This window comes from Octopus bimaculoides, chromosome 20 (assembly GCF_046866305.1).
Source record: "Octopus bimaculoides isolate indiv1 chromosome 20, ASM4686630v1, whole genome shotgun sequence".
Taxonomy (NCBI): Eukaryota; Metazoa; Mollusca; class Cephalopoda; order Octopoda; family Octopodidae; genus Octopus; species Octopus bimaculoides.
In genome coordinates, this window is record NC_142947.1 from 48304042 (window position 1) to 48321394 (window position 17353).

Here is a 17353-nt window from a genome sequence, read left to right on the forward strand (position 1 = left end):
CTGAGAAGAGAGATAAACAAACAAAGGAATGGAATTATGTGCAGTTCTGTTTCCATAGCAGCAGCTGAGAAATAGTGCCATAGTTAGAGGCGGGAGGGGTGGATGTTACTGAGAAGGTTCAACGGGCACAGACTGGGTAGGAAGCAGGTGTGCATAAGATGGGGTTAAAAAAATAAAACAATCAATCAATCTCCAACACAGACATATCAGAATCTTGTTTGTTTATTTGCTTTAAATAAAAACATTTGTTGTTATAATTTAGATACAACTTCAACAGAGTGATTAATTTCATCCTTCACAAAAGAATGCCACCACCAGACCATTCCATTCTCTGAAAGACACAAAAAGAAGATAATTGGTCAGTAAACCCAACATGGCTGAAGCAGTAGCAGAACCCGTAGGTGTGTCTGAGTAAAAACAAATTATATTAGAGCACAAACTCATAGTACATTACAATAACACCAGAATGAAAAAACTTTCTCAAATAAAACCACAAATGCACAAGTAGCACACACACACACACAGGTGGATGGACAGACATAAACAGATGGATGTGTGTGTGTGTATGTATACACACATATGCATATGTGTGATTAAGTGACTGGATGATTTCCTAACGATGCTGCAAATAGTCAATTGCCTCCAAGAACCTCGGTCACTTTTCATTCCATGCACCATACATGACCATAGCCTCCAATGAGACTGTTGTGTCTTATCCATGAAGTGTGCAAGAGGGCTTCAGGGAAATGGTTTTTGTTCATCAGTCAAAGCTGATTCGGGTGTCTTTGCAGGGGCAACTGCTGCAGTTATGTTGCCTTTGACTAGTCTAAGTATAATTATTGTCATATCATTTCAAATTCTCTGTAGCTCTGTTTGAGGCAGTCCTCTCTTCTAGCAAACATATGTGTGTGTGTGTGTGTGTCTGTTAACTTTTTGCAAACTAAATAACTTAAGACAATTCCATTAAATTCTTGTTTCCACAGAACTCACATCTCACCATTCACCTCATTATCATGGCGTCACTGTTTCATTCCTCAAAGGAATAAAACAACGGAAGAGGTAGTCATCATCATCATCGTCGTCATTTAACATCCACTCTCCATGCTGGTATGGGTTAGGTAGTTTGACTGGAATGGATGAGCAGGAGAGCTGCCCCCAGGTTCCCGTCTGATTTGGTATGGTTTCTACAGCTGGATGCCCTTCCAAATGTCAACCACTCCAGGAGTGTAATGGGTGCTTTTATGTGCCACCAGTACAGCTGCCATTTCCATGACACTGGCAACAACTAAGATTCATAGGTGCCACTTACATGGCACCAGCAACAACCACAATTACAATGCATGGCTGCCATTTACATGACACTGGCAACAACTAAGATTCATAGGTGCCACTTACATGGCACCAGCAACAACCACAATTACAATGCATGGCTGCCATTTACATGACACTGGCAACAACTAAGATTCATAGGTGCCACTTACATGGCACCAGCAACAACCACAATTACAATGCATGGCTGCCATTTACATGACACTGGCAACAACTAAGATTCATAGGTGCCACTTACATGGCACCAGCAACAACCACAATTACAATGCATGGCTGCCATTTACATGACACTGGCAACAACTAAGATTCATAGGTGCCACTTACATGGCACCAGCAACAACCACAATTACAATGCATGGCTGCCATTTACATGACACTGGCAACAACTAAGATTCATAGGTGCCACTTACATGGCACCAGCAACAACCACAATTACAATGCATGGCTGCCATTTCCATGACACTGGCAACAACTAAGATTCATAGGTGCCACTTACATGGCACCAGCAACAACCACAATTACAATGCATGGCTGCCATTTACATGACACTGGCAACAACTAAGATTCATAGGTGCCACTTACATGGCACCAGCAACAACCACAATTACAATGCATGGCTGCCATTTACATGACACTGGCAACAACTAAGATTCATAGGTGCCACTTACATGGCACCAGCAACAACCACAATTACAATGCATGGCTGCCATTTACATGACACTGGCAACAACTAAGATTCATAGGTGCCACTTACATGGCACCAGCAACAACCACAATTACAATGCATGGCTGCCATTTCCGTGACACTGGCAACAACTAAGATTCATAGGTGCCACTTACATGGCACCAGCAACAACCACAATTACAATGCATGGCTGCCATTTACATGACACTGGCAACAACTAAGATTCATAGGTGCCACTTACATGGCACCAGCAACAACCACAATTACAATGCATGGCTGCCATTTACATGACACTGGCAACAACTAAGATTCATAGGTGCCACTTACATGGCACCAGCAACAACCACAATTACAATGCATGGCTGCCATTTACATGACACTGGCAACAACTAAGATTCATAGGTGCCACTTACATGGCACCAGCAACAACCACAATTACAATGCATGGCTGCCATTTACATGACACTGGCAACAACTAAGATTCATAGGTGCCACTTACATGGCACCAGCAACAACCACAATTACAATGCATGGCTGCCATTTCCGTGACACTGACAACAACTAAGATTCATAGGTGCCACTTACATGGCACCAGCAACAACCACAATTACAATGCATGGCTGCCATTTACATGACACTGGCAACAACTAAGATTCATAGGTGCCACTTACATGGCACCAGCAACAACCACAATTACAATGCATGGCTGCCATTTACATGACACTGGCAACAACTAAGATTCATAGGTGCCACTTACATGGCACCAGCAACAACCACAATTACAATGCATGGCTGCCATTTCCATGACACTGGCAACAACTAAGATTCATAGGTGCCACTTACATGGCACCAGCAACAACCACAATTACAATGCATGGCTGCCATTTACATGACACTGGCAACAACTAAGATTCATAGGTGCCACTTACATGGCACCAGCAACAACCACAATTACAATGCATGGCTGCCATTTACATGACACTGGCAACAACTAAGATTCATAGGTGCCACTTACATGGCACCAGCAACAACCACAATTACAATGCATGGCTGCCATTTACATGACACTGGCAACAACTAAGATTCATAGGTGCCACTTACATGGCACCAGCAACAACCACAATTACAATGCATGGCTGCCATTTACATGACACTGGCAACAACTAAGATTCATAGGTGCCACTTACATGGCACCAGCAACAACCACAATTACAATGCATGGCTGCCATTTACATGACACTGGCAACAACTAAGATTCATAGGTGCCACTTACATGGCACCAGCAACAACCACAATTACAATGCATGGCTGCCATTTCCATGACACTGGCAACAACTAAGATTCATAGGTGCCACTTACATGGCACCAGCAACAACCACAATTACAATGCATGGCTGCCATTTACATGACACTGGCAACAACTAAGATTCATAGGTGCCACTTACATGGCACCAGCAACAACCACAATTACAATGCATGGCTGCCATTTACATGACACTGGCAACAACTAAGATTCATAGGTGCCACTTACATGGCACCAGCAACAACCACAATTACAATGCATGGCTGCCATTTACATGACACTGGCAACAACTAAGATTCATAGGTGCCACTTACATGGCACCAGCAACAACCACAATTACAATGCATGGCTGCCATTTACATGACACTGGCAACAACTAAGATTCATAGGTGCCACTTACATGGCACCAGCAACAACCACAATTACAATGCATGGCTGCCATTTACATGACACTGGCAACAACTAAGATTCATAGGTGCCACTTACATGGCACCAGCAACAACCACAATTACAATGCATGGCTGCCATTTACATGACACTGGCATGGCCACAACTTGGCTTCATGATTCTTCTCAAGCACAGCATATTGCCAAAAGTCTCGATCACTTGTCATTGCCTCTCTGAGGCCCAATGTCCAAAGATCATGCTTCACCGCCTCGTCTCATGTCTTCTTGGGTCTACCTCTTCCACAAGTTCCCCCACCCAGTTAGAGATTGGCACTTCTCTACACAGCTGGCCTCATCTAAACGCATCACATGATCATACCAAAACAGACGTCTCTTGCACACTGCATCTGGTGATTCTTACACCCAGCTTTTCTCTCAAGATGCTTACGCTCTGTTGTACATGCATACTAACGTTGCACATCCAGTGATGCAGACTAGCTTCATTTCTTTCAAGCCTACGCATGTCCTCGGTGGTCACACCCCATGCTTCACTGCCATGTAGCATAGCTGTTTGCACACAGGCATCATACATTCTGCCTTTCATTCTGAGGGAGAGAACTCTCTGAACTTTGTCCAGCCTATTCTTAATCTCGCAGCTACACTCTTGGAGCATTCACCTCCACTACTGACTTGGTCACCTAGATAATGGAAGCTATCAACTACTTCTAGCTTACCTGCCTGGCATTTGATGCAGTCTATTTTCTGTATATTTGTAGTGTTTATTGTACCTGTACACCTTCCACACACAAAATCTATATTCCCTGCTAACCTTTCTTGGAAAAGTTTGTCAAGGAGTACAAATGTGATACATACCTTTTGTGGTTCAACAAAGGCCAACCAATCAGATGGCTGCGTTGGTAACAAACCCATCACCTGACACTTATACACAGCCAGTGCCAAACAGATGACATTCCCAAAGAAGTAAACTATTTTCTGCAATGGTCCTTGGTAACCTTCAATCAATTTGAATGCTGAAATAAAAAAAAATTGAAACAATGATTCAGGTACAGATTTCTGTGGCAGAAGATTAGTCAGGGGACCCCTTAGCTATGCTTTCTTGCCCTGTCTCAACTCTAGGCTCCAATATCATCACCACACCATCTTCAAGGGCTCCTTGACTGGCAAAGATTTGAATTCATAATGCAAAGCTACACACAGACTATTCCTATCCTGTTAGGTCACTAGTCTAATACTTAACTGTTTCTGATGCTCCATTGACTGTGGGTAGTAGTGAGAGAGAGAGAGAGATGATATGTGAAGGTGAAAGTTTACCAGGTGAAGTGGTTTCAATCCAATCACTAATATTGTGTTACCCCTGCTGGGGGGGGGGGTCAATGTATGTCACTTTCTGGTCCTAAACCTTGCACACCTACAGTCATTAGTCACCCTTAGCTACCACCAGAACCACAGCTGGTGGTTGCCGAGAAGACATTTTCTCTGCCAGTCCTGTATCTACCTCTTGTCTTCTTTCTTAACCCAGAGTCTCCTCCCTTCTGATGTTGCTTACAACCAACTCCAAAGGTGAAAACATGGTTTTTCAGTTGAGAAAAAAATGACGAAACTATTCAACAGAGTGTCACTGTTGTTTCAACAAAAACGGTCAACTGTAAATGGACCGTCCCCACCCCTCCCGTAAATAAGTGCAATGAACATGTGCTGGGGTCGTTAAGTACTTCTTCAGTTTGCTAAAACTGACGAGTCTTCCATAGAATGTAATTACGTCTGCCAGTGATTAGCATCTTATTCAGGGGGATATTTATCTCTCATCCACCCAACAATAAATACCAGGCATTCATTATTTAAGGGCTCAAATAATTCATGTAAAAGCAGCTGAAAGATCAAGAAAGGAGAAGCTAGAGAATAGGGAACTGAAACCTTTTTTTTTTATACCACTTAGGAGAAGAACCCTGAAATGGAGGGAGGAAATGGAAACCAGGTAGACTCTGCTGAGAGCATCTAAGGGCCTGGGGGTTGATGTTGAACCAGATGACAAATACATTTTATCCCATCCGGATTGTGAAATGGGGAGGTTGAAAAATTGTGAAAAGTATCAGTGCTAATAGAACAACAACAAAACATGACTTACTGTTTTGAATTCCAATCAGAGCCTGAATTGGTCTGAAGAACATCATTCCAACCATCATTATTGGGAAAATAGATATTGAATTTCCAGCCATCCACATAATAATAATATTCATTGGTACTTGTTTGACAGGACCAAGGGCCACATCCCAAGATCTCTAAAATTAGAACATCACAGAAGGATTTAGGGATCTTAGCAAAAACAGTTTACACTACTTATGTTCCAGTCCCTCTTTTATACAGCATCCATGAGATCTCACAACCACAACAAAGGTCAAAGCCATAATAAGACAATTGTTAAATATGTTAATCTAAAACTCAATCACATCAACACTCAATGTTTTCATTTTCATGTCCTCTCATGACAGACTTTTTGGCTGAGAAAACTCATCATAATAAATGCTGTAAATGGAAGTAGTAATTAAATAATACATTTAAAGTGTTAATGTCGGTAAGGGCCAGGATGAGTCTGTCATATAATGAATTAGTACACGCAATTCATCGTACCACAATATCTGTGTCTATATCCTTGTTACAAATGTAAGGTCATATAATCTGATCTCCCATAGCAACCACACAGTCATGTTACCAAAACTTCATTCCAGACATTTCTTTTCTTTAATGCCACAAAATATTTTGGCTGTGGACCAGAGACGACCCTGACCAGACTCGAATGGTCTCTGAACTGGCGAACAGTCCATAAATTGATTTGTGATGCACATCTCCTTCCCTGATTGGCAGGTGGACTGGTTGAATTGAAGTTCTAGAACAAACAATGTCTCATTTCTTTTGAGTCTGTAACATGATGAGGGAGATTATGTTTAGAAACAGCAATCAAATTCCTCGTGTATGCTACTTTTTTTTAAAAAAGGGAAGCACACATATTTAATAGTAAGGCAAGTTATCTAATGTCTGGATCACTTTTCCTCATTGACCTGCTTGATCGGGGCTGTTCACAACTGGAACAGCTTTTTATGGCTTTTCTGGATCAGAGCTGACATGGATGTTTGACAACATGGCTTTCCCATCCCACCCCACTACAAGATCTTTGACTCAACACTTTAATCTCTGTTCTTCATCACAAAAACACTTTCTAAAATTCTGTCTACCAACAATGACCAACTTGCATAAAGTCAAAATGAAACCAACAAAAATAACAGTGAAATCAATAAGCACTGTGCCAACCCCAAACACTGGTGGGATGTACCCCAGGAATTTGGCTAAATCCACTTTACCAATCTCCACCAGAATCTGCAGGGAACAACACTGGACACTGAAGAGAGTGCAACATGTTCAGAATGACACACTGAACATGTTGCTTAAATTAATCACTGAATGTTGGACTGTGGTGGAGTATGGTCCTTAGCTGGGCAGAGACAGGGAAGCTGCAGATTGTTGCTCAACCGACCACCTACGATCTCCTTAAAAAGGGCTAATCTGAGGTGACGTAACCTTATTTCTAACACCTTCTCAGTCTAAGAATTACACCAACTGCTTCTCTCCTCATCTCCTAGTAGGATTAACAGAAACATAGAATGTTATTGAGATTAATTGTAGCAACAGGAATTAGGGAGGATAATCTTCAGTAAAAACACTTCAACTAAATTTGTAGACATTTTAAAACTAGAATTAATCTATTAAGCCAATGAGTTTTCTCCTCACTAATTAAAACGTCATGGGTTGCTACATTAAGTTCATTAATACCAGCTCTCCTACCATAGCCTAGTGAGTGGGATTTGGTTGAGGGACATTGTAAGCGAAGATTTTTTCAACCCTTTGCACATTGGAATGGAAAGAAATGAAAAGAAAAGAAGATTCAGTAAGATATTCAGTACATACTTTAACAATTAAGTCTGGATCAATGTCTTTAACTCGGTCGGATACATTGGCAGTCTCACTGTAACCAACTGGAGGTCGGAGGTCAGAGATTCGACTCACCTGGTGGTCAGATTTGGACCTGCAAAAAAGAGAAAATAAACAACAGCCTAACAAGTGTGAACTCTCATCAATACTATAAAAGTCAGTCACTAACTAGTATAATACAGTGGAGAGCAGGATTGATAAAGTGACATTCTAAGTTCAGATCCAGTAGGTACTGAGTTTGTGTTTCACTCTCCTAGGGTCCATGAAATAGAACAAGCAACCAAGACTGGAATCCTTGTAATTAACTACTGCCTCCTCCCTTTCCACCCAAAACACATAGCCATCTGTCAATGTTAATAAATTTTTACTCATTAATCATATCAATCAAGTTGCAGATTTTCTTTTTATTGTTTATTTTACAGCATCCAGCTGTAAAAACCCTGCCAAAACTGACCTCGCCTGTGCTTGTGCCCTGTAAAAAGCACTCAGTCCACTCTGCTGGTTGGTTGGTGTTAAAGGCATCCAGCCATAAAAACCCTACCAAAACAGACACAGAAGTTTAGTGCGGCTCCTGCCTGGCCATCCAGCATGGGACGCGGACATTAAATGATGATGATGTTTAATCTGTTTCAAAACTTTTTGTTTAATGGGTTTATTAGACGAGGAAGGACAGCATTCCCTGAACTCTGACCCATTTTAGAGCCTCCCTGTCTTGTGAAGAAGTGAGTTGGTGGAATTTGAGCTCAGAGTATAAAACGGACGAAATACCGCTACGCATTTTGTCCGGCGTGCTAACGATTCTGCTAAGCGCCAGTTTGTCTAATTCGGATAGAAATCTTACTGGAATTAGTGTAAATGAATATTAAACCATTCTTCAGTTTGGTACTACTAAAGCAGCACGGTCCCGAACGCGCAGTCGCGCTAGCTCGTCGTGAGTGGTCGATCCTAACCCTAAACACGTATTCATTTGCACACGCGGATTAGGGTTAGGATCGACCACTCAAGACTAGCTAGCGCGAACGCGCGACTGCGCGTTCATGACCGTGCTGCTTTAGTAGTACCCTTAAGTTTAATTTATTCAGGAATATATCGAATACACATCACATTAGAAAAAAATTATTAAACTGCCGTTAAAGGTACTACTTTAATAACATAAAGAAAGCTTAGAAATATATATTAAACTATTAATTAGCGCAATTAGAAATAAATAACCAGTTCTTAATTAGCAAAAGGGTTAATTGCCAGTCCAACTGTTGTAATCTCAAACTTATTCACTAGAAAAATACTGTTTACGATATCACCATAAACAGAATGAACGATGAAAATATTACTTGTAAGGCTGTTGTAACACCTGAAACCAATGTTCGACACGAATGCAAAGATATGACAAACCTTCCAGAGAAATCCAAAGCCCAGCGATGACGGCGGACACGGGAAGCCATCATTAAACAATAAAAATAACTTCGATACAGAAGAGTTACACAACTTCAAGTTGTCTAACTCTTTTAAGCGGTTTGTAGTGGTCACTTGATATGCCAGAAATAGCAGCTAAAATCTCTTTTAAATTACACCTTGCCATTCTTAAAAAGTAAAGGACTCTTCTTTGCTACACTGCATGCTTTCTTTTCAAATGAGTGAAAAGTCATATATGAACACATCTGAAATCATGTGTGAGTGTGTAGTATATTTATTTCTTTAGTGCCCACAGGGGGCTAAACATAGAGGGGACAAACAAGGACACCCAAAGGAATTAAGTCGATTACATCGACCCAGTGCGTAACTGATACTTATTTAATCGACCCCTAAAGGATAAATGGCAAAGTCGACCTCGGTGGAATTTGAACTCAGAACGTCAAGACATACGAAATACCATTAAGCATTTCGCCCGGCGGCTCTCACCAAGTGATTCACCCACCCACATGAAAATAGCAAAGTTACTCCATACAATAGATTACAATCGTTCTACTCACGCTGTTTCATTAGTAACTGAAAGTTATGCACAACTCCGTGAAAGCTAATATCGACAACATTTCCTTGTCTACTTCTGCTATGGCTTTTTCAAGAAGGCTCCCGTTCGGGCACTAAAGTATGTTGAAGATGATACGGTAAGTTCGGTATACCTACATAAGTGTGCCCCCATTGATTTTATTTCTTCACTAGCAAACTTACCCGTCCTTTGGACGGTTTAAGTTACTTTGGTGATATTCTTTTCACTTTGTTCCACGCACTACCTGAGTTCGGTGAGCCGTTTGCTCATTGGTATCTCCCATGAAGTAAACTTGAAGGAATCGGTGTAGATAGGAAGAATAGACCCCATTCGATGATAGGTTTAACCCTGAATTTTGAACATTGACATATAGGAGTCTTTATGAATAGGTTTGTGACCGAAACTTGTCATCTGGAAAATATTGTTATAAGCGCAAATTTTCTGTATAAATTGCTGCGAATCAAGAGTGTTGACCAAGGAGTAAAGAGAGCAAAGGGTAAATTCTCTACAAATACTCTTCAGATGGTGTAGAGTCACGATTGTAAAGGAGTTTGTTGCGGAGAGGAGATTCGGAAAATTCACTCGAGTTGGCTTTGTTTCCTCATAACTTTCTGAAAGTTAGCTATTTCTTGTTGATATTTTCTAAAAATTACCTTTCAGAGGATATAGATTACGTTTATACAGGAATTTAATGGGTAAAAAAGCAAAAAATGGTGGGCTCGTATACATAGATACTGACATATGACAGTATCTGTGGGCGAGTTCACCATTTCCTTTTTGGCAGAAGTAAAGATCATGGGGCGATCTTTCGGTACGAGTTCCTAATTATCGGCCTTTTCCGTAAAAAGTGTCTTCGGCGATCTTTCTACATATTTCGTCAAAAAATATTTCTAAAATAAGTGAAAAATGAAGAAATTGTGGGGGTGGGGTGGATTTAAATTTTTGAAATTTTTTTCTTCTTTGGTGATTCATATAAAAATTTTGAAAACGTGTTTATAGCATGTCAGGATTTCTGTTTAGATAATTTTTGCGTCTGCTATTTTATAACTCTATGCATGCGTGAAACTAGAGAAAACACTTTAATTTCACTTCTTGGACGGAGGGGAGGGGAGGGGGTGTTTATTTATTCATTTTTTTGCAGATCCAGAATCTTCGCCCTCGATATAGTGTGTTCCTGTAAAAAAAAAAAAAAATCCTACGATCTTTACCTCCGCCTCCTTTTTTATGACAAATTCCAGTATAATCGTAATCTGCTTTTTGAAAAATAATTGTTTGGAATTTGTGAAAGTTTTATTTTTACGTAGTTGTAAACTCCAATATTTAAAGAAATGGTGTAGGTCGGAAAAGTGGCAGAATCGTTAGCATGCCGAACGAAATGCTTACCAGCATTTCATCTGCTGTTACATTCTGAGTTCAAACTCCGCCAAGTGACATGGGTGACTGCTGGTCTTCCCATGCAACCCAGCCTCTCCATGAAACCAATGTTATCCAAGAGAAATGCAAAGACTGATACAGCAAAGCATTCGATACAGAGTATGTATGTACGTGTCAAAAAGTTTGTGTGATTTGGCTGTTATTTCTAGCATGTGGGTAGCCTGCTTGAAGGCCGTAGAATTGGGAGGGGAGTAATTTTTTGGGATCTTGTTCAAAACGGGGGCACCAGTTTTCATTAATGTTTTATGTAGTGTTTTTGGTACCGAAAGGCTTTCAAACTTCGTATACTTATCTATTTTGCGTTATAGAACAGAAAAAAAATTTTGTATTCGGATTTATTTCATGTAAAAAATTGTCTTATTTCGATAATTTCAACCAATTACTGACAAGTATTCAGCTGTTTACAAGTTACTCCTTTGGCACTTTAAGCGGTGTAAAGCGTATTTAATCTCCATTACTTCTGACATTTTGCAAAGGCAACACACGTGTGTTCGTTTTCCCTAACCCTAACCCTAATTGACTTGCTCCTTCCCTCAAAAACCATGCCTTGTGCCTATAATAGAAAGGTTTATTAGCTACTGCCAATATGCTTCAGCCATTTTTTGACAAGGAAATAATAATTTTATCACCGCCGAGATTCGTTTGTTTACGTAGTCAGCACTTAATTTTTACGGCTGAATGGACGTCAGTCATTGGTTGAAATTACAGAAATACAACTTTAACATGAAATAACTTTTTCTCTTAGTCTTCTTAACAAAAAAACGTACATCGCAAGTTATTTCAAGAAGACTAAGAGAAAAAGATGTTTTATATGACACATTCTGCCAGTGTCCCAAGTTTCAAAGTGTTTCGTTAAGAAAATACTGGTGCCCCCGTTTTGAACAAGATCCATTTTTTTCCTACTTATTTCGCCCAAAACAATTTCTGGAAAAAGTGAAAAATGAAAAAAAAAAAAAAAAAGGAAGGGGGCGGAAATTGAAATTTTTAAATTAGGATTTTTGCAAATTTTTTTCCAGAATCGGAATCTCTGTAAAAAATTTTTTTTAAGTGGGGTAATATTTCCGCCATATGCACCGTTTTTAGTTGATGTATCTTACATTTTTGATATCAAAACTTAATCATACACAAATTTTCTTGATTAAGAGTGTAGTTCATTAAATACGCATTTATTTATCAGGTGAGCTTTCATTTGTTGTACATTTAAGGGCTGACAGCAAAAGTGAAAGGAAAAGTTATGTAGACAATTAAGGTAAACTTGTCTTCATATCACTGATTCCAATCAGTGCCAAAATACATATGCATACAATGGGTCATAACTATAGATGTGTGCACCCAGCCCCAGTTTGAATATTCGACCACCACCTTTCAGTTTTTCACACCAAATTCCAACATAATCGTAATTTTACATCATCTGAAACACATTTGCTGAAAATTTCTTTGGAAAAAGGTATTCAGCTTTCAAAAAATTATGAGGAAACAAAGTCGAGACATGTAACTCATCAGAAATTCTACCTACTCCAATCCACCTCAAAAAATTCCTGACAAATTTTGGCATAACCTTAATCTACGTCATTTATAATTTATCTTTGGAAAATTTCATTATAAAAAATATGCCTTTTTCAGAAATGTATAAAGCAGCAAAATTAGCGGAGGAGTACATCTTACGCTATCTGAAATGTATTTGTAGAAAATTTCATAAAAGAATATCCATTTTTCTGAAACACATACACCTCTACCAGATCATACAGTACACACACACACATAGAAACTCCTTAATTCTTAAATTATAGTCATTACTGCCATTGCACCTCTTGTCAAAGACTTTCAATTTCACTGCTATACCCTCTCTCTAAGCATACCTTTTCCTTCCCTTTGAACACAAATACTTTTTCCTCTCCCCTTCTCTCCACAATATCCCATTCAAATACCACTCCCTATTCCTCTCTCTCTCTGGCTTGGTTTGAATATTCCCATTGAAAACCATCTGTGAAATGACCCACCTTGCCACTTAAATTTTTTACTTGTAAACTTTCCCAGTCCCTTTTATATTTTTTCTTTTCTTATATTTCTAATTTCTCTTCATAATTATATTCTCCACTCAAACTGTGCTTTCTATACATTCTGATTGAATCCTCCATGTGTTAACATGGGTCTCCTAACAACAAGTTAAAACTTGATATAATCAAGAGACCCATGGCCTGAAGAGTAGCTAAAACAAATAGTAGAAGGTAATGCAGTGGAATATCAAAGCCAAAGAGGAAAGAATCTTATCTAATAATTTGGTAATTGTCTGCAGACACAACACCTTCAAACTTTTGCATTTGAATATTTGTGGTGAGTCACCAAACACCTTGGCTCATTACAGGCACACCACTGAATTATTAATTAATCTTAATGATGCAAGAGAGTTAATTATACTTTGTGTTCATTGTAATCATACAAAAATATGGATATTCAGTCGACTCATTGCTATTGATGATACTGTCTACAATTCTCACAGGCAAAACGATTGACCTATTTCTTCTATACATAATTTCCAAATAAACTTTTAGTGCCTAAGAAAAACCTTCTTCCAGTTTCATTTCATAACAGGTTTTATTGAGAACTACTCAACATTATTTTACTTTCACTTTATTATGTCCCTCTCTGCCGAGTTCAGTGGTTTCACTTTCTGGATCATAAAACGAAAGCTCGCTCTTAATTTTATTAATCATAACAATTTGTTCGTCCCCCGCCGCTACATTAGACCCCCTACTCCTAACAAGCTGCTTAGAAATTTATAAATAGGGGACGTTTTGTCACTTACACCGTTCCAGGAAGCACCCCCCAACCTGTAGCACAGAATGGATGTTTCATAAACGGAAATTCACTGAGCTTCTGGCTACTTTTCACACATTTTCACTCCAATTCTTCCATTCCATCTTCTGAATGCAGAAACCTTTTGAACTGGAGATTTAGTTCAAATACCAGGTTAGTAAACCCGTTCGCTATTTTGGAGCATAAACCGGGCGGCACTTGGACATAGACCAAACATTCTCCTTGCTATACATTGACATTCTTTTCATTTGTTTTTAATAAATTAATCTAAACCAATATTAAAAATAATTAGCATTCATAGTAGAAAGTGAATAAAATTCTAATATCTGAATGTGAAACCATTTCGTCAATAGTCCAAAGTCACCAATTTTTTTTGTGTACAAGCCTTTCTTTCTTTGTTTAATAATTTCGTTTTAAAGTTAGCTGTCCATTAAATTGATTTAAATTGATTTATAGCGAAGAAAATTCTGTTTTTCTAGGGAATTGAGAAGTATTCTTGCAAACCTTTAAAATATATGCCAAAACTAAACGGGGTCTCTGTTCTTATAACGTCATCAGGAAGCCTTGCCTCAGCGTCTGCTACTAATTGGAGGTCGGTGCTGGCAATAAAACGATGTTGTCGAAATTCATGAGACGATCGCTCTACAAACACAAAAGATGCTTTGGTCTTATTGAAACTGTGTGTGTGTGTGTGCGCGCGCGCGCGTGAAGATGCACTTGCGTATGTGCATGTATCTAACTGTATACATAATGCTTGTGTGTTTGTGTATATATATATAAATATATATATATATGGTTCGAGAGAGAGAGAGGGAGGGAGGGAGAATATATGATGTATGTGTTTATATATACATTTGTAATATATATAAACACACATGCTAAGGCGGTGCCCCAGCATGGCCGCAGTCAAATGACTGAAACAAGTAAAAGAATATTTATAATGCGTGTGTCTATATACACGCGCGCGCGTGTATATATATAATATACACTCACACACACACAATGTGTGTGTTTATATATAATCGAACTGTTGCCTAACACTCCGTTGAACCCCAAGTGCGAAACCGATTTGTAATATCGACCGAAATGGATATATAATACCATACACCTCCACTTCGATATATATATATATATATATATATATATATATATATATATATATATATATATATATATATATATATATATAAAGAGGAATGACCACCAGGTGGATTCCTAATATAATATAATTTTCTTAATCTTCGGATTTTTTAAATATGCTAGGCCACTGGTTTAAATTGATATTAATTTAGTCAATATTAATTTCTACCCTCATTATTCAATTTATGTATATGTATGCGTCGGTATGTATATAATACGCACTTGTGTGTGAGTGTGCATGCAAATCCGTGTATGTATCAAAGATATAATTGTTATATAAAACGTGATGTAATACTGATTAAACAAAAGCAAAACATTGCTAAACATTTTTAAATCGCCTGGCTTATTCCAGATACGCATCCATTACATAACATATTAGATAACAACATAAATTTGTAGTTTATGTAACGACCTCATTTCGACCCCCCCCCCCCCCATTTTCTCCCAAATTTGTGTATTAAAAAATTTTTTTTGCCAAAAATCCCCGTTTTCGGATACGGAGGTTAAGGAAAATTGTCAAAAATCGGCATTGTGAAATTTTTTCCCCCCAACTTCAATTTTGACGTTTTCCCCAACACTAACCCTAAAACCCTAACTGTAAGTACAGAAATGTTTTGAAATTTTTTTCAGAATCAGAATCTCTGTATTTTTCCGCATATTTTGAAAAAAAAAAAAAAATTCTGAAAAGTTCAAAATGAAAGAAATGGGGGTGGGGGTGGTAATTAAGAAATGTCGATTTTTGCCAATTTTTTTGCAGATTCGTATTCCCTGTAGCTGAAAAGGGGAGGGGTTCTGTCGAAAAAAAAAAATTAAAGAAAGGGTGGTTTGGGGGGACGGGCGAAGCTATTTTCTGACAGAGGCGGGGGAGGAAATTTTCATAGAGCTGGAGGCTCCAATCGAAACAGGGGACCCGAAATGATAAGGTTGAGAAACGCTGTTATAGATTGCCTAACCGAAAACGATCACAGTCACATCATCCAAACAGACCGGGTGAAACCGGGCTTAGCTGCTAGTATATATATATATATATATATATATATATATATATATATATGTGTGTGTGTGTGTGCATGCATGCATGCATGACAGGCTTCTTTCAGTTTCAGTCTACCAAATCTACTCAAGGCTTTTGGTCAACCTGGGTGTATAGTGGAAAACATGTGTCCAGGATACCACCAATAGGACTGAACCCAAAACCATGTGGTTGGGAAAGTAAACTTAATACTCAACCACACCTGATATCGAGATGTGTGTACCTATGCATTGTGTGTTAATACATACAATCAATATTAAGCGTCTGTCTCCTATGATGTCATCAGTTGGACAGTTTGAGAGGTTCCAAGGAGTCGGAGGACTGTGTCAAACGCCAAATGTCTGCTTCCGGCATAATTTCTACAATTTGATGCCCTTCTTAATGCCAATCACTTGAGGTTTTTCTTTTTTTCTTTTTCACGGCACTGGCACTAATGAGGTCGTCTTACAACTTGTAAGACTGATAACTGAAAGAGAAGAGAGTGTGATGATTTTTGGTAACAAGATGAGAGGAAAAGATCTATAGTTGTGAGAGGGTGGTGGTGGTGGTGGTGGTGGGGAGAGAGACTTCATACTATTGGCGGGGGTGTATAGTAGAGAAAGGAAAAGGAAAGGCTTGTGAAATGAAGGGTTTGTTAGGCAAGGGGACAAAGTGGGTTGTGTTGACAGGTCCAGGGCTACCTTATGTTATAAAGTAAGTATGGGGGAAAGGGGGACATAAAAGGGAGAAAAAGACAAGATTGGCTGGGAACTAGGTGAGTTATTGAATGGAAGAGGGTGTTGAGGAGGTAGAGAAGCTGGGAAGAGGGAAAGAAGCAGGATTTGTGTGGGAGGAGTATTAGGTGAGTCAGCTCCCAGGCAAGAAAAAGGCTGAAGGAGCCATGGAGGTAGGGTGGGGAAGGGGTGTGTGTAGAAGCAGTAAAAGTTTCCCAATTTAAATTGGAAGAGAGGGTGGATAGAGAAAAGAGTAGGGGCGGAGGTGAATGTAAGAAAGGACTGAAGGCACCCTAGAAGTGTAAGGGGTGGATAGTAAGGTAAAGGTGAGAGTCTGTTGGGTGACAATAGATCTCAGAGAGAGCATGCTGGCTGGTTGCTCAGCTGGGTAAGAATAATAGGGTGAAGCCTGAGTGTATCTGGGGGAGATTGTATATATAAAGTAGTTGTATGCTGTCAACTTAATGTGACAGTCCCATGAAAAATTGATATTTATATGTAATTTTCTATAGATATGCTTC

The 17353-nt window shown here is 39.1% G+C and overlaps 2 protein-coding genes across 5 annotated transcripts in view; one reads left to right on the forward strand and one right to left on the reverse strand.

The window, feature by feature from the left end:
* Positions 1–204: 204 nt before the first annotated feature.
* On the reverse strand, positions 205–9228 carry LOC106879874 (ER membrane protein complex subunit 4). Its single transcript, XM_014929596.3, has 5 exons — positions 9101–9228; positions 7685–7802; positions 5850–6003; positions 4577–4734; positions 205–331 (listed from the first exon to the last, which is right to left on the reverse strand). The coding sequence occupies exons 1-5, from the start codon at positions 9151–9153 to the stop codon at positions 296–298; spliced, it is 519 nt and encodes a 172-aa protein (XP_014785082.1). The 5' UTR covers positions 9154–9228; the 3' UTR covers positions 205–295.
* A 445-nt stretch (positions 9229–9673) lies between these two features.
* The window catches only part of LOC106879872 (ranBP-type and C3HC4-type zinc finger-containing protein 1), a 47318-nt gene continuing 39638 nt past the window's right edge, over positions 9674–17353 (forward strand). For 2 of the 4 annotated variants that reach the window (XM_014929594.3, XM_089338633.1), the window contains exon 1: positions 9674–9813. The gene's annotated coding sequence lies outside the window, so the exon portion shown is untranslated. Of the gene's footprint in view, positions 9814–13938; positions 14100–17353 lie in introns of those variants that run through there. The other 2 variants (XM_014929593.3, XM_089338631.1) reach the window with 1 other exon arrangement.